Source organism: Myxocyprinus asiaticus, chromosome 10 (assembly GCF_019703515.2).
Source record: "Myxocyprinus asiaticus isolate MX2 ecotype Aquarium Trade chromosome 10, UBuf_Myxa_2, whole genome shotgun sequence".
NCBI classification, from domain to species: Eukaryota; Metazoa; Chordata; class Actinopteri; order Cypriniformes; family Catostomidae; genus Myxocyprinus; species Myxocyprinus asiaticus.
The window spans coordinates 14,715,001-14,741,716 of NC_059353.1; the positions used below are offsets into that span (position 1 = coordinate 14,715,001).

Below are 26,716 nucleotides of genomic sequence, written 5' to 3' on the forward strand. Positions count from 1 at the left end.
GTCCAGGGTGTTTCCCTGCCTTCGGCCCAAGCCAGTTGGGATAAGCTCCAGCATTACCCTACATAGGACAAGCTGCAATAGATGGATGGATGGATGGATGGATATTTTTATTATTATTTCATATCTATATAAGTTTACTATCACATGATATCTATTTCTTTAATTATTACAAGACAAATGAGCATGCAACAATTTTTCCGTGGAAGTAATGAATCAAGTTCTATATTTGTTGCATCATCTCTTTGATATATGAAAAATAAAACATCAAAATTTATCAGAATATATATATTCTGTTATTTTTTAACTGTCTTTAAAATGTTTTGAAATTTTATTTCAATAATAATGTTTGGCGAAACACCCATGCATTTAAGGCTTAAAAATAATACATTGAGAGAAAAACTTGCTTATATAATTTGTATATTAAAGCCAGATAATATATTTTCATATTATGTGTATTATTAAAGTTATAGTATTTATATTACTATATTATTATAATTTATTATTACTACATACAGTTCTTAATAAAACTGACTGATTCACAAGGCAGAGAAAATACCTTTTTATGTCAAATGGAACTCTAGAGAGATGGAAATGAGAGATGTACCAGGTGTTTAAGCATATCTTTTCAATCTCTCGACCCCCCCACCCCCCCACCAGCCAGACCACTGTGCCCAGCTAAACTGTTTTATTTAACCACACTGTTATATCTTTTACACTTTTTTGTTGTTGTTGTTGCTTAACAGACACATTCTGCGAATAAATGAATAAATAATATATGAACTAAATGAAAATATTTGCTACGAGCAGCAGCGTATCCTGGCATACTGTAAGAGATATAGGCAGTGGCACAGGGAGGTAGCATTCTCTGAGCCTGCATGGGCCAGGGCGCTCCCTCTGCTGACATGAGAGACTAATGCAGCATATCAGTTTAGTTCTCTGTTCTGCTCGGCCCTCTCATTTAATATACACTAAGTGTAAATAGCAACAAAAAGCATCTTTTCTGCACTAAGTGCAAATAGTGCTGGATGCTATTTGTACCTCTAATGAAATACTAATATACAGTATAGGGGCATCACTGCAGTGTGTTTATTGTGTTTATTTAGACTCCCACAGACACCCTACACCAACCCCTACCCCTAAACCTAGCACTCAATGTATTACAACAGTAAACATATCACTCTGGTATTTTGTAGTAAAATCACAGTAACCAAAAAATTAAACATGGTTATTATATTAACACCATATTAACTGTAGTAACACCATGGTGAATTACTTTAAAACTATGGCTTCTGCCAAAAAACTTGATTACTACAATATTACTAAAACCATGTTTCATTTTACCAAATGAAGGCAGAAAAAAAGGAAAAAGGAAATTTGCCTCCTTCAGCATTAATAACCAATAATTATCTGATGTAACCTTTAAAAGCCAATCAGCTTTTAATATCACGTTAGTGCATCGTCAAGCCTGGTTGTGGTTAAGGCGACAGGTGTGAAGAAAGTGACATTTAACCAAATATCAATGAAATACAAATTATAGAAGGATCTCAAAAGTGAAAGACTGAAGGAAATATATTCTGTTTAATATATTCCGTGCACTAACTTGCCTTTAAAGGGACTTTGGCAATACCCGCAATCCTGCACAATTTCTGATGTAAAAGTGACACAGGCCTAGGCTGTATCACAAATATAGCCAGTTATTTTTTTGTTATTGACATTTTAATCAGGCTACTTGTCCGGTCGGGCAAGAAAAATTATCATTCATTTGCCCCTTCTAAAATCCACTTGTCCTGGACAAGTGGACAAGCCTTAATGTTGAGCCCTGCCAGAAAAAACTTAACATGAGAAGTTAACTGCAATACAAAGCTCCAGAATTGTAAAACGTTATGGGCTAGTACAGAGATGTAGCAGAGGCACTGTGAAACAATTACAGTATGTTGTGGTATTTGATTTGCATTCACTTTATTGCATTATGATAATTGCCCAAAAGATAATGCTGTGACGAGGAGGAGGGCGTGGCCGGGCCATGAGGGTGCAATGAATCACTGCTCCTGTTCGGTGAGTAGCTCGAGGAGGGCCTGATGCTGTGTCTGGTAGATGCTGGCGAGGGTCTTGAACACATCCTCCAGAGGTGAGGGATCCATGGCGGCGTTCTTCCTACTTTAATTCCCGGATTTTGGCACCAGTGTAACAGGTTCAGGATGGGCAAGGAGGAGGCGGGAACCAGCAGGACACTCAACAGAACTTTAATGACATAAATTAACTTAAAACACACAGACGCATGCACACACACACAGCGGCTCTCTCGCTCTCTCGCTCTCGACTTAGCACCGGCCATGCACCCTCATGGCCCGGCCACACCCTCCTCCTCGTCACAAATGCACTTTAATGTTTGGAGATTAAATAATATGATTAATGATACCTTGGCTGCAGCAGTGGTTTGGCTCTCCCAGCGCTGCACCAGTGAGGTCTTGATTCCTAATCCTGCTGCCCACATTGGTCTTCCATCCTCTAACCCATTCCCCTTCCCCTGAGGCTCAGATGCCATGTCAGCTTTCCCTGAGATTACCCCCTCCTTCTGAGGTTGATCCTGTGAGACAGCATTGGCAGACTGTGGGGAGACCAGGTGGGATGCTAACTTGGGGCTTGACGATAGATGTGTGTAAGCTGGCGGAGGTATGGGATGGAGTATAGATTGTACAGAGGTCTGTGGAGCCTGAAGGGGTCCTGTATGCAGTGATGACGACTGTTGGATGGGTGGTGTTTGTGGTGTCCATGGATGTGATGACAGCTGTTTTACTGTGTTTACAGTGTGAGTAGTGGATTGGATGTTCGATTTGCATGTAACTGTAGACTGAACTAATTTAGTTGTCGAATTACAAATTTGGATTTTAGACTCAAACTGAAGTTCACTGGTACTGTCAACTTGTAATTGACTGGTGGCTGTCTGAGTTGGATTTGTACAAATTTGTATTGTTGAAGTTTGGCTTGTAGTTGTTGTTCTAATGTGGGTTTGCAAAGGTGGAAACTGAGTGGTAAGTTGTGAAGATCTTCCAGATGTTTGTCTCAGAGAAGGCTGTGTTGCTATCTGCTGACTTGTAATGTTTTGTGTAATTCTTGCATTGACTTGTGAGGTGGATTTTTGGGTTTGGGTTTGTGGCGGTGCTGTGTTCAAGGTTGTTGGTCGTGTGGTTGTTTGCAAGCCAGGGAAGTCGGACAGTCTACTGGCAAAGAGCTGTTGTAGACTTCTGGTCTTTTCTCTAGCCATCTCCATCCAGGACACCTCGGAGGCTGAAGATGTTGGTGTGTTTTCCTGAGAGGACACAGCTGAAGTCTCTTTTGGAGACAAATCTATTCCTTCTTTTGGTAGTGAAGGTACAATCTTAGTGGCTTTACTGGGTGAAGATGATAGCTGAGGAGGTTCTGAAAATACACAAGAATGGTTGTTAAACAGTAGTCTCACATGGCCAGGCTTTTGACTATCACAATAAAGTCTGTTCTTGTCTTTTAGCCAAGAACCACCCAATTATACAGGAACAGGTAATCTGAGGCCAACCTGGTCTCATCGAATCATGTTACTATACCAAATTTTTTTTGTACTGTATGTATCACTGCAGTTTTATGGTGAAATGAACACTAGAGGCACTACAACAACAAATTTTATTCACTTCCACACAAATGATTTGTGGAAAGGCATATGATAAGTTAATGGACACTTACTTTTTGTCCTGTTCCTCACACAATGATATATTATGACATCAAAACACTTTTACATTAGCACATAACTTGTAAGATGATACATTTTAACATTTGCATTACATTACAACTACATTTACAAGCTATTAAAGTGTGATAACATTGTGTGATTGTTCAACTGTTAGAGTGTTGCATTTGCGACGCAAAGGACCAGGGTGCGTGGAGCATGCGAGTCGACGTGTGAACCAAAAGTGTCATAGAAGCGCCACATCACACAGTGAAGTTGTTGCTTCAGCAATTGCATTTTTCATCTCACATTTACATGATAATTACATGTGAATTACATGACTGTGGTGACAATTTTGCATGAAGACATCATGTTGTTCATTACAGGTATCGCAGCAGTTCTAAGGTGAAATGTCCACTGAGTGGTGCTTAAAGTAAGTTAAATGTTCTCCCAAACAGATACGTTTTTAAGGTTAATGCTCTATTGAGTTTTAAATCAACAACAGCAACCTCCCTACCCTAAACCTTAACCTAACTGATATTGTTATAAAAAGCAAATGTTAGATGAAAAACAGATGAGGTTTTTAAGGTAAATCGAGTTTTAAATCAACAAAACCTACCTCACTACCCTAAACCTTACAAGATCTTCCTCTGAAGTGCTCGATGTAGCAGCCTGGTACCTTATAAACATGACTTGTTTACTTGCGGACTGATCAAAACCTGTGCATCCTTACAAACGGAAACTGCGTAACGTCAGCCAATCAAATAGGAGCTTTGCGTTTTGAGAAAGCTCTTGCCATTTTATGGTTAAAATGCTTCTTATAAATAAAGGATGAAACATATGCATTTGTGAATTAAATCACATGATCGAGTTATACACTTTTGTTATAATCATGTCACTACTCTACTGTACTACTTTGCTGTTCGCTACTCTAAAATGTATTAATCATTAATGGGGAATAGAGTTGAGAAAGGTTTTATTGGTTAAGTAAAGTCCTTTGTCCCTTCAACAAGAAGAGGTGATGTACGAGCAGAATCTGCAGTTTGTTTACTCAGTTGAGTGACCGCTATCTGTGTAATTACAGACAGAGTGAGACTGGCACAGTTAAATATTTGGACCAAACAGGTTTCTAAAAGATTTGACTGAAAAGCACACAGACTGTCTTCTGGTGTGACCTGTAACATTATTCACATGGGATTGCTGTTCACACTGGTCATAATTCTTCATAAACTAGATAGTGCAGAGGATTGATATCTTCAGATACCTTGGAAAGCCACAAAAAAACAAAAAAAAAAAAACTCACCAGCCTGTCTGAGGAGAAATCCACCTCTCCCTTGGTCTTTGCAGACACTCTTGGGTTGGGAACTGGAGGACACAACAAAGGTTGAGGTGGAGGGCTCTTTGGTTTGCAGAGGAGGGTTTTTGAGTTTTGTATCAACTCTGAAACAGCCCGTGCTAGTGTGCTGGTCCTCAGGTTCCTTGCAGCTGGTTGAATCAGACTGTGAGGCTAGAGGTTTTACCCTGTCATTTTGTGACTTTTCCAAGCGAAACTTTGGTGAAAGAGAGGTGGAGCGCAGCTTTACTCCAAAAGCATTTGTAGCTTCTCTCTTGTTTTCCTCCTCAACATCTTCTGTCACATCCTCACCTGCCTCTTCTGCTTCCTCCACTCCCTCCTGAACCTCTTTCTCTCTAGCCTCAACCCCAGTCTCCTGCATCTCATTGTTCTGACTCTCCTCCACATCCCTGGACTGAGGAGGGTTCACTGGTAGATTGGTAAACTTTGTTGGAACCATTGGATTGGTAGCTGCCATTTCTTCCATCTTTGATTCCGGTGGTAAGTCAGCACATGTGTCTTGTCTTCTTTTCTCAGCTTGTGAACTAAGTTGGTCCTGTATCTTGGAATTTAAAGAAGGTTTTGCAGGACATGGAGGTTCTTTTTTCAGTCTGGCTTGCCCAACTACTCCAGTGAAGCTTGCAGTCCTTGGCCGCTCCTGGTACTTGTCTGAAGAGACAGTGAAGTGGAATGATCCAGACACCGGTCTCTTCCACTTAGTGGACTCTGTCTGAGAGTGATCTTCCTGACCAACAGCCAACACTGTGGTGACTGGCTGAAGTGTCTTGGTCTCACTCTTTTCATCTGTGGAAGGTGCATTTCTCCTCAGAGATGATGGTCTCAGATTCACTCCACAAATCACGTTTGCTGGAGCTTGAGTAGAAGCCAGGTGCTGGTCTTTTGACTGGCGATTTTCTATAGTTACTGCATTCTGAACACCATATTTGCTCAATGTGTCCATCTTGTTTTGTATTACTTCATTAGACTTCTTCTCATCTTGCATAATGCTTGGTTTTTGTGTGGTAGTCACATTTGTTTTAACAGTTGGGTTTACATTTGGCGCCAGGTTACTTTGGCTGTTCTTGACTAGTTTGGAGCTACAGAGTTCCTCACTCCCCTTTCTATCGATTGGCACCACTGGGCTTGGGGGTTTGGTTGTTTGGGCTTCATCTGATTTTGGAAGGCATTTACTTTCTTTTTTAGACTCGTGGCCCATTGTGGATACTGGTGACTCAATGGGAGTCAGCTCGTTTAGGCTAGGGCCATGAGGAGATGTGGAGAGGATGCTCCTCTCATGCTCATTTTCAGCTTGTTTACTATCTCCAGCACCCTGTAGAGACATTACATGTGAAACTGGAAGGTTACTCTTGATGTAGGAAGCAGTAAGCCTCTCTCCTGGGTGTAACACTTGAGAGGAATATGAGCGAGCACGGGGTATCTCTTTTACAAGAGCTAGCCCTTCATCTTCCTCCCTCTTAGTCGATGAACGTTCCAGGTTGTTCAAACTCTCAGAACGTGGTCTGCTTCCAGACTGAAAGAACAGGGTGAGAGCTCATTAGGAAAAAACATATAGTTGTAAAATGTCCTTATGTACAAATATTTTACAAGATGTTTCACATACCATTTTAAAGGCATGTTCTAGGTAGAGGTCTGCTTGCGCTTAAAATGAAACCCCAACCAGACCCGTGCCCAAGACCGAGAGACCGAACTCTACCTGATCCGAACAGTACAGTCAGATTTTAAGCCGAACACGACCTGAACTCGAAATCGCTTACTCTCTTTATAATTTCTTCTCCTAGTAAGGACTGCTGCAATAGGGCATTGAATAAGCATTGAAGGCAACATTCATAACAGTACTGTAACAATAACATACACAGATTTAACAAGGCACTGCGGCCATCAGTACACTAGAGCAGAAGGAAATTTATCAAGCACCAAAACTTTGCTTGATGCAGAACAATCTGGAACCATGTGTAACAATGTAACAGTCACATTAAGTCCTTTGCTGCCTGAACTTCTTTACAATGTCAAATCTTTGTGACACCTGTGCTAAAAGAAGCTAGATGCAGCACAATGAATGAAACAGGACACAGTTTTAAGTTTTTGAAACTTAAAGTTCTTTTTAACTTGACACGGGAGACACTGAAGAAACAGCGAGATGTGGTGCAACAATCAAAGACGTCAGTCCAGCGCGTTTACGTAAAACAATGGAAAAACAGAGCAAATGCACACAAAAAGCAAGTTTGGTAAGCCTGTTTATTTTTTCATTAACTGCAAACCCCGACCCGAACCCGAAGTCATACTTAAAAAACTGACCCAAACTCAGCCTGAAACCCGTCGGTTTCTCGGGTCCCATCGGGCTCAGGTCAGGTTGCAGACCTTTAACAGCTGGAGCGCTTACTGCCCCCTACTGCAAGAAGGTGGTACATCAAGCTTTAATTTCTCCGATGGTAGGAATGTTCCTTATTACAGTTTTTCTCAATCGCTTTGGCTCATTTTTTGAAACAGTCTTAACATTCTCTTAACTGTAAGTGCAATTTTCACAACTGTTTTATGGGACATCACAACTCTATTGCATTTCTGCAAAATGTAGTAACTCACCCAAAATATTTAATTCATGCTTCAAAACCTAGTTATTGTGTTAGTAAATTGGCCAATGCCACCAAAATGAAAATATTTTTTTGTCATCGTGTAAGCCGTACTGGTTAAAAGGTTTAGATGTTTTTTCTCCATGGCAGTCAACCCTGGAAATGTTTGTTATATTCAACTTTCATTTTTGTTCTACGTTTTTGTTGACACTGACTGCTTACTGTACTATACAAGAATGTCAGTTTTGTCTAGCTAAATGCTATTGTGTATAGCATTGAGCTTTTTATATACTGATTTCAACAGTAGTTATAAGTTTACTGGGAAAAGTTAAGTTATTTTTGTAACAATGTTACATGTAAACAGAAAATTCACATTTGCATGTCCATTTATACACATTTTTTACATGTAAAGTCATATATAGTGAACAGAAAATTGCCACAAAATGACATCCATGAAAAAAAAAAAAAAAAACCTGAGGTAGTCCTGTAAAAAACAATAAATTGTACCTCCTCGCAGTACGTAACACTACAAGTTCCCATCTTCTTGGTGGACATTCTGTCACTCTTGTTGGTCTGGCCAGAGATTTAGCAGACATCACAAACATTCCATGTCATAGATATTTATGGAATATACATGTATGTCTGACAGATATTGATAACTGAATGGATCATTTTGCATGTGATGGCTCACACGATGAACTTTTTTTTAGAAATGTTAAGAGTATGACAATTTCACTGAGAACCAACTCATCAGTTTTGATCAGCAAGCCATGTGCAATTAGTTATTGTGCAAATTGTAGACATTTGTCCTTACTCTTTTGCACACATGTGCAATTTGCTTAAATAAATAAGAAATTAAAATCTGGTGTGAACAAGAAACTAATTGTTCAGAGATTTGAACTTATTGTTTTGAAAAAAATTATTCTCATTCAAGAATTTAGCCAAAGTGATTGAGAAAAACTGTAATTATAATTGCATACTTTTTTTAAAGCTTTATTTTTCATATAATTAATTGCCAAAAGCAATATGGATAATAGGTTTAGAAGGAAGCTTTAAAAAGACTCACTGAAGTGATCAACCTCTTGTTCTTGGCACCAACCCTTTGGTTCTTAGGTTTGATGGACATACGGTGACGGGCAGCAGAGTTGTCCAAGAGAGAAGTAAACTGGGGAGGAGCGTTGAAGTCCACCCCTGAACTTGTGGCAAATGAGGAGAGGGGAGCAGGTGCTGGGCTAATGGGCAGAGGGGAGAGGGGCTGGGAAGAGGCCTCAGAGAAGAACAAAAGCACACATATTATAGACATTACACAACATGTTAGACAATGGAATGCATGCAAATTAAGATCATGAATTAGTCAGTTTTTTTTTTTTTTTTTTTTTGCTGATGCATTTGTTCATGAATTAAAGGTAAAATCTCAACACATAGGTGAAGTGCTGAGAGAAATGTCACATGAAATGACAGCAGGCTGCCTTTTCTTCCTCCTTAAATCCTGTTCCAGCTAAACTCAAGGTGTTATGGTTCTTGGGAGAGATGGAAAACTGCAAGCATTATGACATGTAAATTTGTCTCATTTTTAGAATGGCATATGGGCAAGCATTAATGGAGACACAAATTGAGTCACAAACTGATGCAGATGATTGGTTAGTCTAAAAGGCCATACTCATCCAGAAAACATGCATCTATCACCAATACATACACCACATCCACTCAAGTCAAAATAAACCACTTAAAAAGTCATAATACTGATGGTTTAAAAGAATTAGCATGTTCAAAATGGGGACACTGCAGTATATTCCAGTATACGCACCTTGTTCGATATGCTCTTGGATCCCTCACCACACAATAATTCAGAGGGACCATGAGGAAGGCCATCATCCTCTGAACTTCCAACTAAGTCTTCAGGATGTTTCATAGGCAGGGGAGGAAGACCTAAATGCATCTTCTGCTGCCTGAGTTTCATCTAATCAACAAAAAAATGTTTTTTAATAAGAACATTCTCTTAAACATGAGATCAAGGAATGCATGATATTTTCAGTAGATATGAACAAGAGAGTTACAGAACAAATGTTACTGTGTCCTGTGTGTGTATGTTTGTGTGGGTGATTGTACCCACCTGCAGAGCTCGAATGTTGCCATGAATGATTTCTTGTGACAGAACTTTTGGTGGCTCAGGGTCTTTATGACTGTGCTCTAACAGGAAAATGCTGTCATGTGACAATGCCCGGGATCCCATCATGCCTTGGGAGGAGCTAAGAAGAAAAGATGTCAAAAGTAAATGAGTAAGTACAAATTATCAAATCATGCAGTGCCGATGGATGAATGGGATAGAGAGAGAGATAGAAATAGAGAGAGATAGAGAGAGAGATATATGATAAATTGATGTATACTTACAGATCTTCCTCTGAGGCATCAACACCCAATGTGATGTCACTCTCAGACTGACTCTGCTTCAGACCACTATCATCCTCTTTCCTGCTTATCTTCCCAAACAGCCGTGACTTGAAAGACTTTAACCTGGACTTATTTTTTCCTAAACACCAGACACATCATGCCTTTGGATTATATGTTTCTTCTTATAGTATAATACATTCAAATTCAATGGCACCAAAATGTATTTGGACACTTAATCCACAATTAAAATGTATGAATGCATCTGTATAGCATCTGTGAACCAATGAAGCTAGACCTTTCCCAAGAACTTCATTTTCTTTGCCATTTCTGATATTAACTAGTCCCAAGGCCATTTTAGTGGATGTGTGAAGTCAGTTTTCCTCAAGTTCATACAGGTGCCAAAAGATGTAGTTCATCACAATTACTTTGGACATGTTCCAGCTAGAAAGTGTCCAAATACTGTTTATCATAATTTCAAACATTACATCTGTTGTTTTATCATTTAAAACTTAAAAAAAGGTGTGCTTATGCATTCTTTACAATAAATGCCACTTGGTTTGATATTTTGTTATAAACAGTATGTTTATATTTATATTTTCTATATCTACAACCCCAGTTCCTAAAAAAGTTATGACAGTATGAAAAATGCTAATAAAAAAGGAGTGAATTGTAAATTATATTCACCGTTTGCTAAACTGAAAACACTACAACTACACATTATATGATGTTTTACCTTGTGAATATCTTTGTTTGTTTTTTGTACAGTACATCTACAGTAATTTGAAATCAGATGATTGTAACACACTCCAAAAAAGCTGAGACAGGCAATTTAAGACTAATAACAATTTGACGAGTTGAAATAGCAAGGCGATGTGAAACAGGAGATGTTAAACAGGTGAGGCAATCGTGTCACAGTATTTCAGGAGCCTCCAAAAACAGACTAGTCCTTCAAGAACAAGGATCATTTGAGACTTGTCAATTTGCCAACAGATGCTTCAGAAAAAAATCCAGCAATTTGAGAACAATGTTCCCCAAAGACAAATTAAAAAAGTATTTTGGGCATTTCACCCTCTACAGTGCACAATATAGTTAATAGATTCAAGGAATCTGGTCAAATCTCGGTGCGTAAAGGGCAAGACAAAAAACCACTTCTGAATGCGCATGATCTCTGATCCCTCAGACATCACTGTCTTAAAAAACATAATTAATCTGTAATGGATATCATGAACATGGACTTGGGATTACTTTAGTAAACATTTGTTACTCAACACTATTCACCGCTGCATCCACAGATGCAAGTTAAGACTTTACTATGCAAAGCAGAAGCCCTACATCAACACTGTCCAGAAGCACTGCCGACTTCTCTGGGCTCGGTCTCATTTTAGATGGAAAATAGAACAGTGGAACCGTGTTTTTTGGTTCGATGAGTCCACATTTCAAATAGTTTTTGAAAAATACAGCCGTCGTGTTCTCCGGGCCAAAGAGGAAAAGGACCATCCAAGCTGTTATCAGTGTAATGTCCAAAAGCCAGTGCCTGTATGGGCCAGGGGTGTGTCAGTGCCCATGGCATGGGTAACTCGCACATCTGTCAGGGCACCATTAATGCAGACAGATATGTAAAAATTTTGGAGCAACATATACTGCCATCCAGCACAGTCTTTTCCAGGGACATCACGGAATATTCTGCAGGACAACTTCAAACCACATACTGGCCAAATAAGCAGAGAGTGCGGGTGCTAGATTGGCCTGCCTGACCATCTCCAGTTGAGAATGTGTGGTGCATTATGAAGTGCGCAATACGGCAACGAAGACCCCATATAATTGTGCAGCTGAAGACCTGAATAATGGATGAATGGGGGAAAATTCCACTTTCTAAACTTAACAAACTTGTGTCTTCAGTTACTTCAAGTGTTATTAGAAGAAATGGTGATGTTACACAGTGGTAAACACTCGACTGTCCCAACTTTTTTGGATTGTGTTACAATCATCTGATTTGAAATTATTGTACATAAAAAAAATAAATTATAAAGAAAAATGAAATTTACAAGGTAAACCATCACATAATGTTTAGTTGTAGTGCTTTCAATATAGCAAAGAGTGAATATAAGGGTGAATCCTTTTAGTTTTTATTAGCATTTTTCATACTGTCCCAACTTTTTCGGAATTGAGGTTGTATATTTTTTTAATGCAATGAAATTAATTTTTAAGTGTCCAAATACTTTTAACACTTTTGAATATTTTAATAGTGGATTGGAAGAAACACATATCTGACATAATAAATATATTGATGGCAACATTGTACCTAATTGAATAAATCCTGACCTGTTAAATTGACACTGCCTCCTCCCTCTGGGTCTCCTGAACCTTCCAGAGCATTCATCTTCACCGCTACAGCTGTTAATGAGGACAATTACACAGAAATCAGTAAAGATAGAACAAGGAGTAGAAAGAAATTCCATCAGTAGTGGTTTGGACAACAGTTCAACAATAAATGAAAAATCTGATTCACAGAAAAGGTTCTAATCTTAGACAATTGCGAATTATATTTTACCACTAAAACTACTGTAAATTCTTAAGTTGACAGAGAAAATTTGTCGATCTTTACTTCAAACGAGGGTAGCAGAAGAGTAATTTATTGACACTGACATGTGTAATCCTTGAGGAATAGTGCTGCTAAGTTCTCTCAGCTTGCTATAGGCCTACACTTTTATCTGATAAGAGAAAGCATTTTTTCAAGCCAACAGAGACCAAAGGTTTTTTTTTGCAATCATTACATTTTCCATGTGATTAGGTTTGTGTGCTTTTATATGTACTGTATTACCACACAAGGAAATGGATTCAGCATACAGTTATGTATGCTCTGTTATTTTAGATAAACTTTAAGTAAATACACATTAGCAGCATTATTCTAAAATGAAACTGTTATGTGCTGAAGTTCTTCCAGCCTTTTTTACTGAGGAAACAATAAGGGTCAAAACCTAATTGTCTTGTTTACATAGACACTCACTCAAACATGGGGCACCTTGTCCTTATTTCAGACAAGTATTACACTTCTTCCTACCTTTTGAGTGTCTACTGTATATTCCTTATTATGACAACAAACCTGTCTTATCACTGAGCATGCCTTGATAACACACACATGCACTAATGGAAAAACACACATGCAAAGTCCACCAAGTCCATCCCTTTTTTAATACCTCTGCTGGTCTATTTGAGTGGCTCCACTGCAATCACCTGCCCGACTTACATAGGAAACATATTTCATTTAAAAAAAATAATAATAATAATAATAAAATAATAATAATAATAATAATAATAATAATGTCTTTATAATGTCCAGCACAATATTACCTCAAAAAGATAAAATTGTTGTGTATGAGGTATATACTTTTTAACCTTTAAAGAAAATATTATACAGACTATGCAATGGATATAAGAAATGATGAATACATAATCAGCATATAACAGCTCATCAACATGCAGCATTTGCCTTTTTGCGTCATTGGAACCTTAGCAGTCACTGCCATGTGTCAAGAATGCGAATACCTACTACAGACCATGAAATATGAAAATAATCTGTAAGCTTGATGATATTGCACAGAGAACACTGTAAGATTTCACTGAGCACTAATCCTACAACTACAGATTAATCACAAAGTTCCAGCACAGTCCAACAGAACAAGGGCTGAAATGCTGCCATGAGAAAAATAGTGAATTAATTTTATAGATTTAGACAGAAAGAAAACTAACCTTATTAAAAGCATTAGGCTACTACTGATGACTAAAATAAAAGAATAAAATACCTTTGAGAAGAGATGCACTGCAATTACCCAGTAGAACAAAGCACTTCAAAAATGTACTTCAAATAATATAAGCATGAATGAAAAGGTACTTACTTTGTCTGTGAAAATCCTTCTCTTTCCTCTTTTCTGTGTGTTGCCTGATTTTACCGTTTTCAAAATTATATGCGTTTCCATACATCAAACAAAACACGACAGCCTTGTCCCAATCACAAACATTTTCAGAGAGACAGGGGGACTGGAAGCAGATTGGAGAAAGTACAAAATCAGGAGCAGCACTGGTGAAATAAAGAGGAAGGAACAGGGAAAAGGCAAAGCAGGCATTGACAAAGAACCACACTGATGAGATTGACGTTTGGCAGTTAGGAGTTGGACACACACTCTGTCAAACTCTGTTTCATTCCCAACACTTGCTTTTCCACTTAAGCTCTTTGCAAAAGACTAAACAGCTTTTACAGAGACATAGTAGAAACAATGTGCTGGTGGTGGAGTCTAGAGCTGATGAAGCCATCAGTCAATACAGTGATGTGAAAAAGTATTTGATTTGAATTATTTGATTTTCTGATTTCTTCTATTTTTCTGTATTTTTCATACTAAATTGTTTTAGATCTTCAAATAAGATATAACATAAAACAAAGGGAACCTGAGTAAACACAAAATACAGTTTTCAAATATACAGTATATATATATATATATTTTATTGAAGCAGAAAAGCTAAAAGCCATGTGAAAAACAAACTGCCCCCTTAAACTTAATAGCTGGTTGTGCCACCTTTTGCTGCAACAACTGCAACCAAACGCTTCCAATAACTGGAGATCAGTCTTTCACAACGCTGTGGTGGCCCTCCCTTTTTTGCAGAACTGCAAGTTTAGCCACATTGGAGGGTTTTCTAGCATTAACTGCCCATTTAAGGTCCTGCCACAGCATCTCAATTGGGTTCAAGTCAAGACTTTGACTAGGCCACTCCAAACATTAATTTAGCTTCTTTTGAGACATTCAGAGGTGGACTTACTCCTGTGCTTTGGATCATTGTCTTGCTGCATAATCCAGTTCTTTCTGATAGTGGAGTCATGAACAGTGACCTTTATTGGTGCGAGAGAGGGCTGCAGTTCCTTGGATGATGTCCTTGGCTTTTCTGTGACTTCCTGGATGAGTCGTCGCTGTGCTCTTGGAGGAATTTTGGAAGGTCGGCCACTTATGGGAAGGTTCACTACTGTGCAAAGTTTTCTCCATTTGGAGATAATGGATCTCACTGTGGTTCTTTGGAGTCCCAGAGCCTCTGAAATAGCTTTGTAACCCTTCCCAGACTGGTGTATTTAAATAATCTTTTTCCCCATCATTTCTGGAATTTCTTTCGACCTTGGCAGTGTGCTACTGGGTGAGACCTTTTAGTAAACTTCATGTTGCTGAAAAAGTTCTATTTAGTTGTTGATTTGTTTGAACAGGGCTGGCAGTAATCAGGCCTGAGTGTGTCTAGTCCAGCTGAACCCCATTATGAATGCAGTTTCATAGATTTGGGGATTTAGTAACTGAGGGGGAAAATACTTTTCACACAGCCCCAGTTGGTATTGGATAACTTTTTTGCTTCAATAAATAACATTATAATTTAAAAACTGTATTTTGTGTTTACTCAGATTGCCTTTGTTTTATGTTAGATTTTTGAAACAATTTAGTATGAGATATACACAAAAACAGAAGAAATCAGGATGGGGGCAAATACTTTTTCACAGCACTGTATAACACCACCCAGCACTCTATATCAACTACAGAGTGCATTTATGTTGATAGACAGAGAAAGAGAGACAGGGAGCATGAGGAAGCTATCTGGTCAAAAATTAACATGAACTGGACCAGTCAGGCAAGCTGCAGACGTAGCAAATTTGAATTCCTTTTTGTTGGTCTTGTGTAAGTGAATAAGTTGTTAAAGTTAGCCCCATTCAGAATGAGACAGATCGTAACAGAACAACTGTTGTCTGTGTAATGCATTTGCATTGACATATATTTTTGTATGCAAATTATAGAAATGCTGTTACAGTCCACTGAAAGGTAGGTTAACCTGGGTAAAAGTGGTTGATTCTATGTATAGCACATATGTAGCATATCACAAACCATTCTGTTAGTGTCTGAACCAGGCTAAAAATACAGTTTTCAAACAGGTTTCCCGAACACTACCCCTGTTGTCCATTGGTCTGCCAAACCGATAGTCCTGCCACAAAACTCACACCACTGGTTGAGCCAATGTTGCTGTGTCAGGCAGTGGTGCGTTTCTCTGTACAACGACGTTACTCAATGCGTAACCACCATAGTGCGAAGCATCGTTGTAGAAATTAACTAACTAATCAGGACTGTTCCTCAAACCGCAGTAACTATGCACATCCATCGTTCGAACCATGTTGGTTGAGCTGTCCTTAATGATGTTACTCAGGGGGTGGAGTGATAACTTCCGCAAATTTTAAATTATAATAGCTCATTTACACGTACACCAGAAGGCCGTTTAATGTGAGAAAGCTGCTGAAGATACAAAAGCGGCATGCACTTTGTAATGCGACAGATGCACTGCACTGAAATAAATGGGTTTTCCTCTACATTAGACTTCCGGGTACCCCCGACGCACTTAAGCATATACAAACATATGCACTCTTCAAAAACATATTAACGTCACTTATGCATTAACATAAACACATAAAAGCCATGTTCTCCAACAGAAACCGTGCGTGATAAAGTGCTTTCTCTTGAAACAACCACACCGTCTTTTTCAAGAGCAGCCTGTATTTCTCCTGAGGTTACCTGTGGGTTTTTCTTTGTATCCCAAACAATTCATCTGGCAGTTGTGGCTGAAATCTTTCTTGGTCTACCTGACCTTGGCTTGGTATCAAGAGATCCCTGAATTTTCCACTTCTTAATAAGTGATTGAACAGTACTGACTGGCATTTTCAAGGATTTGGATATCTTTTTATATCCTTTTCCATCTTTATATAGTTCCATTACCTTGTTAAGCAGGTCTTTTGACAGTTCGTTTCTGCTCCCCATGGCTCAGTATCTAGCCTGCTCAGTGCATCCACGTGAGAGCTAACAAACTCATTGACTATTTATACACAGACACTAATTGCAATTTAAAAAGCCACAGGTGTGGGAAATTAACCTTTAATTGCCATTTAAACCTGTGTGTGTCACCTTGTGTGTCTGTAACAAGGCCAAACATTCAAGGGTATGTAAACTTTTGATCAGGGCCATTTGGGTGATTTCTGTTATCATTATGATTTAAAAAGGAGCCAAACAACTATGTGATAATAAATGGCTTCATATGATCACTATTCTTAAATAAAAGACAGTTTTTTTCCATGATCAGTCATATTTTCAAAATCAATGCCAAAATTTCACAATTTCTGCCAGGGTATGCAAACTTTTAAGCACAACTGTATGTAAGTGTACAGTGAAAGCAGGCTACAGCCTATTAGAAATGTTTAAAAAGGCTGTCAAAACAAAGTAGTTGGTCAGCTGTACACACTCATTTAGACCATTTAATTTCCCATTCTTTAACCTTACAAATGTTACTCTCTTAGTCAATCATTCATTTATCTACCCATTATCTCTGAGGATGGAACATTTTGTATCCAGCACTCCGCAAAGCACAAAGCAGCTTTGCCCCAGATACAGAGCATAAATCTGTGTCAGGATCCAGAGTTGGCCACAAATCCCTCTCCTTTCCTCCTACTGGACAAAAGTCAACTCGACATCTGGGTGACTTTCAGATAGCCTACATTATTCGTCTGGCCTTCAAATCTGATCTTTCTGTTAACTGAACATTTTCATGTTCAGATAGGTATTTAAAAAGGAAGCAAACGTGATATGCACATATGTGTCATTTGATGTATCTTATTACAAAAATGGTCTTGCCATGGAACATTTTACTACTGCTAAGGCCATGATACACAGATTATAGTCGGACAAGGAAATAGTTTGCTATTTATCTGATCAAAAAGGCTATTTGAAACCTGAATGCATTTATGCTATAATCTGATCTGATTTTCTAATATACTTTCATTATCTTAATCAGGGAGGCAGTCTAATCCACACATTTTGTACATTTTGTCAATTTTCAGCCATATTTTACATTACAGCGTTCATGTTACATTGTAATTACAGTACATGTAATTAGAGTGCAATAGCAATTACACATTGTAACTAACTGTTATCAATGTGATAAATAATTGCTATAAAATGTAATATTTGCCACGTAAAGTGTCACCCATTTTAATTATGACAAAATGGCTGATGTTATATGTGAGACCATCATCATCATCATCATCATCATAAGGATGAATCTCACAAAACTGTCAAGAACATGTCCCAGTCATATTTCATCCCAATATATATATATATATATATATATATATATATATATATATATATATATATATATATATATATATATGTATATATATATATAAAGAAGTTATATATTGCATTAAGGAAATGAAGCCAATTTTATCATCTTTAGATTTTGCGTTATATTCATGATAATTAAATCTCGGTAATGTTTTACTATAGGCCTAATGCTGTTTAAAAATACAAAATAAAAATAAAAAACGCTGTAGCCTGTAGCATTGTTGTATTAATAATAATAATAAAAAATAATAATAATAATAAAAAAAAAAAAAAAAAAAAAAACTAATTGTAATTTTGAAGGAAATGTGTTTTATTTACGGTCCAAATTTTGTATATATATATATATATATATACACACACATTGTCTTGTATGTTGGGGTGAAATCTGAAATGGAAGTGTTTTCGTCAGATTCATAATGTGTTATTTAGAGATACGCTTAATATTTTTCATGAACTGAGATGAGGAACGCATATCGAGATTAAGGGCGATTATACACAGATTTAATCCCCTCCTGCAGGGAATTCATGCGTTTCATTGTAACTAATGTTTTCTAATAACAGAGGCAAAACAACTCATACGAATATGCCAAAGAAAGAGGACACGATACACCAACAGAAAACAACGACTGCTTTTGTTCAAGACAGTTCTTAAAATGAAAATGATTTTACTACAAACATTTTCCGTTCATAAACACACATCTTGTTTATGGTCTCAATGGCCCATATAAATATGACCTCATACAAATATAGACATTCAAAAAAGCATCACATTATGTAGGTTATCGGCTGAAAAATAAAAAAAAGTCTACATGTAACATTAGAGCACATCCTTAACTTTTATAAATAATAATAATAATAAAAATATTAACAATAAATCTCACGTTGGCCAATATAAAAAGATCTCAAATCAAAAAAATAGCACGGCAACTAATATTATGAAAGTCCTGAAACTTATAGAAATATACTCACATTCTGATGTCATTCATTGAGAAAGTAAAGTTCTCGCTCTGGTAATGCGATGTCAGGCATACAATTACTCTTCAGCTGAGACGGTGGAGCAAAACACCGTTGTATCAAGAGATAACGTGACGCTGAGCGCAAGGTGTAGGCTATATTATACTGCAGTTCATTTCCAATTTTACACTAGTGGAGGTGTCGTTCACCGAATGTCCACAAGAAGGCGCTGCTGCTGCACAGAATATTAATTTTATTGCCAGCAACAGTCAGTAGAAAAAAAGAATGCATGTTCAAAACATTTTATCCAGAGCACATACTGGTGACGTAGTACAGATATTAGACAATAGGCTACTAAATTACTTGCAAATGCAGTTTGTTTGCACAATTACAGATGTACACCAGATAATAAACACAAATGCCAGTCTTGAATGTTTAAAAACAGCAGATAGAAGCAATGGCATATGGACGTATATTAGGCAAAAGGCATCTCAGAATATCACCCTGCACTTTTTATTGGAATGGATCAGCATATTTTAAAAATAGACAGTAAAATCGGCTGTTTCTCATTATCTACGTAAGAGAAGAATTACTTTTTTAAATATCATAAAGCTGAAAATGGGGGACAAAGGCACATTTATAGTTGTCCAGGCAGGTTTCTGAGAACTGCATGTGAAGATACATCTCTATAGACATGCCAGGCAGTGAAAAGGCCTTAGAAGACTATGTCGTCTTGGTGTGTTTTGTATGAAAAATGTCCACAGTAGTCTCGTGACACTCTCTCAAATCATAATCACAGTACCCTATGGAGAAGCGACCCTAAAAGAAAAAAAAAAAACAATTTTTTAAAAATGTTTTTATGTCTACAGTGCAGAAATACACAAATACTAGGTTCCCCTTTTTGAATAATTCACAGGTATAAATGCTTAATAAAGAGGGTTGTGGGGGCCTGGGTAGCTCAGCAAGTAAAGATGCTGACTACCACCCCTGGAGTCGCAAGTTCGAAGTGTGCTGAGTGACTCCAGCCGTGTCTCCTAAGCAAACAAATCGGCCTGGTTGCTAGGGATGGTAGAGTCACATGGGGTAACCTCCTCGTGGTCGCAATAGTGTGGTTCTCGCTCTCGGTTGGGCACGTGGTGAGTTGTGCGTGGATGCCGCATAGAATAGCATGAGGCCTCCACACGCGCTATTTCTCTGCGGTAACGTGCTCAACAAGCCACGTGATAAGATGCGTGGATTGACGGTCTCAGACGCGGAGGCAACTGAGATTCGTCCTCCACCACCTGGATTAAGGCGAGTCACTATGCCACCACGAGGACCTAGAGTGCATTGGGAATTGGGCATTCCAAATTGGGGAGAAAAATAAAAAAATATAGAGGGTTGTGTAAGAGTGAAAGCTGTTCCAGGTGGTACCTTTGGTTTTTTGAAATAATCAAGCCCTCTGCCGATCTTAATAATCCAACCATTATTAAACCTGAAGAAACAAAGTGAATATGTAGTAAGTCACAACTACACCCAACAACAAATGATCAGCTGTTTTTACTGTGCTGCAGCAACAAATGCACATTTGTTGATACCATTCTCACAATTAAGTGAAATTAAGCAATACCACATGTCCAAGAGTGCTGTTGTTGCACCTGCAGACAAACACAAAGCTGATCTGATAGTCAGTAGGACTGATATTATGTTCATTCAGCTGTTCTAGAAAACAATATGTTTATATTCTGTGATTTACTTATTCAGTAGTTTGATATGGGTTTTACCTGATCTCCCTGTCATGAATAGTAGAGGAGTACTGAATGTCCAAAAAGACATTTTGACTCTGCATTGACTGCTTTATTTCTACCAGGGCAATGGCTTGCTGAGAGGAGCTGTCCTGGAAAAATCACACAATAAAATGCATGAGAAAAATGAACCACTGTGGATTGCTTTGTGTGAGTTAGTCCATTCAAATATGTAAAACTTGTAATGGTAACCGGCTAGAAAGAGAACCATACCTCGTCCTTTGATGTAAGGAGGTGAATTGTCTTTACTTTGCATGGGCCTTTCAGCAGCATTTCACAGAAGCGAAGAAAATTATATAACTGCAAAGCACAACATATTTAAAGCTGTACTTTCTCACTCTGTAATATAGCTTTTTTTTATAACTCAGTATTTTATTGAGCATCACTGTAGTCTTTACTTGATGGACATGCCGTATATAAGGGTCCTCCACCCAGACTTCAGTCAGCCCGTCTCTGATGTATGGTTTAAAGAGGGATTCATAGCTGAAACCAGTGGAATTGCCTGTTATCTTAATCTGCTCATGGTATTTGCCCTCTGTCAGATGAGAAGAAAACAGCCAGAATAGCAAATGTGACTCCGAACTTCCAACGCAAAACACAAACGAAAACAGGTTAAAAGCTGTTCTATGTCACCTTTACCATGCTGAACTATTACCTTCTTTCAGTTTGTTTACATGGTCTTTAATCTGTTCTGCTCGGCCCATGTAGCCCTTGATCTTCTCTCTGTAATGGACCTTCTTTGAGTCATCTTTTACAGCTGGGAAAAGAGTCAATATGGTTACATTTAGACTACCATTTAAATTAATCAAGTCAACTGGCATACCTTTCAGTACATCTAACAGGAGCTGGATCCCTTCCTGGTAGCACACCAGAGACTCCTGGAAGCGTGAGCTCTGATCAAGCTCCACAGCTCTCTTCAGGACAGAGATAGCAGAGCTCTCCATGCCTGGGAGGAAATCCTGAGCCATCTCATTTGTTTGATGAATGGTGCAACAAAAGCAGTGAAGAGTGCAATCCTTTGGGCAGTGATGATTCTTACATGTGTATTACCAGGAAAGGCTATTTTGTATTAATAGCAAACATTTGTACACTCGTTCAAGCAAAAACGGAAAAATGAGAATAATTATTTATGAGAAGCACACCATTGTCAATACTCTCCAAGAAAGCAAAATCTTAAAAAAAACACAACTCCCGATTTAGGGAGGGTTTTGTGATACAACGTCCTACTACATCAAAGACAGCTATTTTCCTTACTTAAAATTGATTTAAATAAACACATGGAAAATATATTCCCGCACAAATACAACTTTCTGAGCTAAATAAATCGTTATTTATTTCATCACTGAGGAACTCAATTCTGGACACACCCGTTGCCATTATGCTGAAGGACCAACTTCCGTTTGCGTTTGGGAGGGTTTCCAAAATAAAATAAAATAAAATAAAATAGAAGCTCATTTTATGTTCTCATTATTATAGCAGCATATTTAATCAAAACGTATTATATAACATATCTCTGTGTATTTCCTACTTTTTCATTTGATTTGTGCAAATAAATAAATAAATAACGAAATAATAAATAAAAAAATGATTGTTGACATTACATCGTCATGGCAACGAAGTTGTAAAATTGGCTATAACTTTACACAGAAAAGGTTAGTAAGTGATTTTATGACACTTAATCATGTTAACATATTGTTTATGTCTTGTGACTAAACTTTTGATACAGTGAGTATTTTAACGTTTATGGATTGGCCCCCATTCACTTCCATTGTAAATGCCTCACTGTAAACCAGATTTTTGCTTTTTTTAATGAAAAGGATGGGCAAGTCAAAATTAATTTGTCTGGTAATCAATATTATGCCACAAATGCTTGTACTGAACTCAGAATATTCCTTTAATCTGTGTTTTTGGTTATAAATTAATATGATACATATTAGATTAAACATTACAAACATTGTGACTTTTCAGGACAACTGCAAATATATGTAATATTTAGCAGATAATGTGTTAAAGTAAAAAAATTAATAAATTGGTTACCATTTACATTTAACCAAAGGGCCATATGTATGAAACAATAATTACCAGATATACTTATGAAGTCTGCAACTTTATGGTAACCATAAGAAGTAGCACAACATACCACATAACTTAGAATTTGGGTACAAACATAACACATTATTAACATTATCCCAATAGCAGAATATTTGTACATTTTCTGAAGAAATTTTAGTGGTGATTTAGTGGAGAGGATTAAGTGATGTCATAGAATCACACAATACTATGCAGTTTTTAAGGTGGTCTCAGGTTGTTGTTGTTGCTGTTGTTGCTACATCACTGTACAGTTGCTAGGTTGTCAGCAGGAGAGTTGTTGGATAGTGGCCAGAGTAAAAAGAGCCCATCCCCAAGTCTCTTTGATATTCCGGTTACTATGGCTCGGGTCCCTGCAACCAAGTTTTTTTTAAAAACATTTTTAAATTGTTGTGTTGCACCAGAGGCCCACCGTAGTAGGACATTCACTCATTCACTGAATCGGTTAGAGCGGTTCTTGAGTTAACTGTTACATACTGATGCCATTGTAAAAATGTGCTATTCAGCTGTCATTTATTTATTCTGTGAGTGAAGTAGTCCAATTACAGTGGATTATTCAGATTAAGTGAGTAATATTCGACTGGTCATATGATCTCAACATGGCGGCACTCATGAATGTGCTTCCAGCACCATGTGTAAAATAAAGCATCTTTTTCTCTAAGACTGATATATAAGTATTCATACTCATGGTTGTGTACACCATTTAAAACGGATGTTTCAAAAATACTTTTCTTTCTGTTGAAAAGTTTAGCAATTGGAAAAAAATCAAAGTGTATTGTTAATTACATTACAATTTATTGTACGAAACAGGACAGGAGCCATCCAGGTAAATTAAATGTTATTGTTTCGCCCATTTTTTCCCCATTTATTTTATTTAGGGAAATTGAAAAGTTCAACAAGACACACATTCTATGAGCAATAGTAGAAGTGATGCTTGCCTTACCAAGTAATAAAACTGTCATTATTTGCTTGATCATTTATTTACCTGTAACCTTAGCTTTGTGGAGGGGTAAGAGAAAGCAAACATCTCCATTCATTTTAGTTTACGTTGTGCCAGACCTGTTCTGATAACAGCATGAACTAAGAGAAGCTATTCTGTTGTTACATTATACACCTCAGTCTGCTTTAACTTTATTAAAATTTAGTATCAAGGCATTACATATTAAAACAAAGACAACCATAATAAACAAAGTAATTGTGACCTAAATAGTAGTTATGTATTTATTTTTTTGCCCTTCTACTGTATATTACTCATCATATTTTTTCTCTTACTTGTTCATAAAGGAGCAACAAGGACCGCAAACAACTTCAGAACATGTGAATGAAAAGCTGGCCGGGCTGCTCCAACAGTTTTAACAGCCGAACAAGCCTGTTTTATTCACTGTTATGTGGGTGTAGTAGGGGGGTGCTCTTTTAATGTGCACAGTTTAAGAGTTAGGTGGAGCAGTATTTAGTGAGGAAGCATTTTAAAGCTTAAATGGCTGAGAAGATTGAGTAAGAGCAAAGGACAGATGTGGTCAGGGCAGCTGTGGTGAGGAAATCTGCTGTCTGACCAGCACCACAGTAACAGCATACTTCCCATTCTTCCTCCAAACCTCAGACCAGCCACACCATTTCCTCTCACCAACTGCCCAGAACTTCCTCCTGCTTTGGCGTGAATGGAGGTTGGAAGAGTGCGTTCTGCCAGTCTGTGTACAGTTGTAACAATGGAATGTAATTCATTAAAAAGTCTTTGAGGTGGATCTGTGATCTGTTTTATTTTAATATAATCCTTAGTATATATGTGGTCATGTGATGAATATGTGTAGCACACTGGATCATGTTGTCATATGAAGAAAACTTTGTGTGTCCAAAATAGCATGTATTCCTGGAAAGGAATGTCCTGATCAGAATGAAGAAATAAAGAAATGTTTATTAGTCTGAAAAGCTGAATATTCAGAAGCCATTCTGGAGGGAAAAACAACTTTAACTGATGTAAAAACTACAACTAGACCAGGGGTTCTCAACGGGGGTGGTACCGTCAAAATAATCCCATCAAAATAAATTATATTATTTTTTAACAAAATTACATTTATAAAATGTCTCACCCTCAAGCCATCCCAGATGTGTATGACTTTTTCTTCTGCTGAACACAAAGATTTTTAGAAGAATATTTCAGCTTTGTAGGTCCTTTCAATGCAAGTAAATGGTGACCAGTCCTTTGAAGCTCCAAATATCACATAAAAGTAATCCAAAAGACTCCAGTGGTATAATTATTAATATTTGCCTTTTGAAGCAATGCAATCACTTTGGGTGAGAAACAGATCAATATTTATATCCTTTTTACTATAAATCTCCACTTTCACTTTTACTTCCAGACAGTGAAAATAATAGTAAAAGTGGAGATTAATAGTAAAAAAAAAAAAAAAAAAAGGTAATATTAAATATTGATCTGTTTCTCACCTACACCTATTATATCATTTCTGAAGATATGGATTTAACCACTGGAGTCATATGGATTACTTTTATGCTGCCTTTGTATGATTTTTAGAGCTTGAAAGGTCTGATCACTATTTACTTGCATTGTATGGACCTACAGACCTGAAATGTCTTTCTAAAAATCTTCGTTGTGTTCAGCAGAAGAAAGAAAGTCACACACATCTGGGATGGCTTGAGGGTGAGTAAATGATGAGAGAATTTTCATTTTTGGGTGAACTATCCCTTTAATGAATACTGCTAAATTCCTTGCAATACTACTCATGAATGGAGCAACTAGAGGGCAGAATTGCACAACAAATAAAGGCTTTGAGTTTAAGGGCACAGCTGAGTGTCCAATTGCACATCTGTGTGCTTCACCCTTGCAAGTTCCTCTGCCTCGTGTTTTCTCTGGCACCAGTTGCCAGGCTAACGGCAGTCATGATGCGGAAATGATAATGGACAGTGGTCAGAGAATGGTAGTAGCTGTCAGACTTGTTTAGAGAAATGTCTATCCCCTTCCTTCTCCTATTTCTCCCTTGCAACCACCAAGTTTTTTTTTTTTTTTGCTGAAAGCATGAAACATTAAGTCTGCTAAAGGGGTGTTATGGACTGTCTTGTTCATTCAGCATATCATCCAAGTAAAGATAAATCAACATAATTGAAATCAGAGCATCATTTATTAATTGTGACTGCCAACCATTTAGGTAAAAGGCTAATATACATATTGAGATCAATATAATTCAAAACTCTGCTGCCCATGCAACTCACTAAACATGCCATATAACCTCTGATTGAAGATTTATTTGGATTATCACTCAGAAAACTCACATGATAAAAAATGTTCTGAGTGGCATAGAAAACAAAGAAACCGAGCTGGACAAGTAGAGAGAAAGGGAGAGAGATGTGTGAATGAGTGGTAGAGTCCGAGCGCCAGGGTGACGCAGGCGGCCGCAAGAGAGGGCTTATAAAATGTGAATCATCTTGCACCCTGTTTTTAGCCAAACCATGAAAATGCTGGAATGAAAGGGCACTTAATTTAGACTCCTCTTTTTTAACTTTCCTGTGGCTGGCAATTCATGCATGACAGCAAGCGGACCAGATTTTGGGGGAGAAAGCAATGGGAACAGTTCGGCCAGGGGCCGGCACCTTACCCAGCACTCAACTGTGGTGCCTATTAGTGTACCCACGAATCTTGGGGAAACTTTAATCTGTTGGCACAGAAGAGGTGAGGA

General features: G+C 37.7%; 2 protein-coding genes across 4 annotated transcripts in view; both read right to left on the reverse strand.

Moving 5' to 3' along the window:
• Window positions 1-19,302, reverse strand: part of LOC127447368 (proteoglycan 4-like) — a 21,062-nt gene extending 1,760 nt beyond the window's left edge. Inside the window, exons 1-9 of one of the 3 annotated variants that reach the window (XM_051709189.1) lie at window positions 19,171-19,302; window positions 13,909-14,050; window positions 12,335-12,406; window positions 10,013-10,151; window positions 9,735-9,870; window positions 9,429-9,581; window positions 8,688-8,888; window positions 5,004-6,564; window positions 2,420-3,420 (exon numbers count right to left, since the gene is read on the reverse strand). In XM_051709189.1, the coding sequence (XP_051565149.1) occupies window positions 2,420-3,420; window positions 5,004-6,564; window positions 8,688-8,888; window positions 9,429-9,581; window positions 9,735-9,870; window positions 10,013-10,151; window positions 12,335-12,406; window positions 13,909-13,993 (3,348 nt within the window). In that variant the 5' untranslated portion in view covers window positions 13,994-14,050; window positions 19,171-19,302. Of the gene's footprint in view, window positions 1-2,419; window positions 3,421-5,003; window positions 6,565-8,687; window positions 8,889-9,428; window positions 9,582-9,734; window positions 9,871-10,012; window positions 10,152-12,334; window positions 12,407-13,908; window positions 14,091-19,170 lie in introns of all 3 variants that reach the window. The other 2 variants (XM_051709188.1, XM_051709190.1) reach the window with 2 other exon arrangements.
• A 525-nt stretch (window positions 19,303-19,827) lies between these two features.
• Window positions 19,828-22,323, reverse strand: LOC127447369 (MIT domain-containing protein 1-like). The gene is made up of 7 exons (XM_051709191.1): window positions 21,763-22,323; window positions 21,595-21,696; window positions 21,338-21,474; window positions 21,153-21,239; window positions 20,919-21,031; window positions 20,569-20,629; window positions 19,828-19,974 (listed from the first exon to the last, which is right to left on the reverse strand). Exons 1-7 carry the CDS (start codon window positions 21,905-21,907, stop codon window positions 19,879-19,881), a joined length of 741 nt encoding a protein of 246 aa, XP_051565151.1. The 5' UTR covers window positions 21,908-22,323; the 3' UTR covers window positions 19,828-19,878.
• Between the last annotated feature and the right edge of the window lie 4,393 nt (window positions 22,324-26,716).

Coding starts and splice junctions, on each gene's coding strand:
- LOC127447369 (XM_051709191.1), bottom strand. CDS start 21,907: ATGGCTCAGGATTTCCTCCCAGGCATGGAGAGCTCTGCTATCTCTGTC. Junction 21,697..21,762: donor CCTGTTAGATGTACTGAAAG/GTATGCCAGTTG, acceptor CTCTTTTCCCAG/CTGTAAAAGATGACTCAAAG. Junction 19,975..20,568: donor ATTATTTCAAAAAACCAAAG/GTACCACCTGGA, acceptor TTTTTCTTTTAG/GGTCGCTTCTCCATAGGGTA.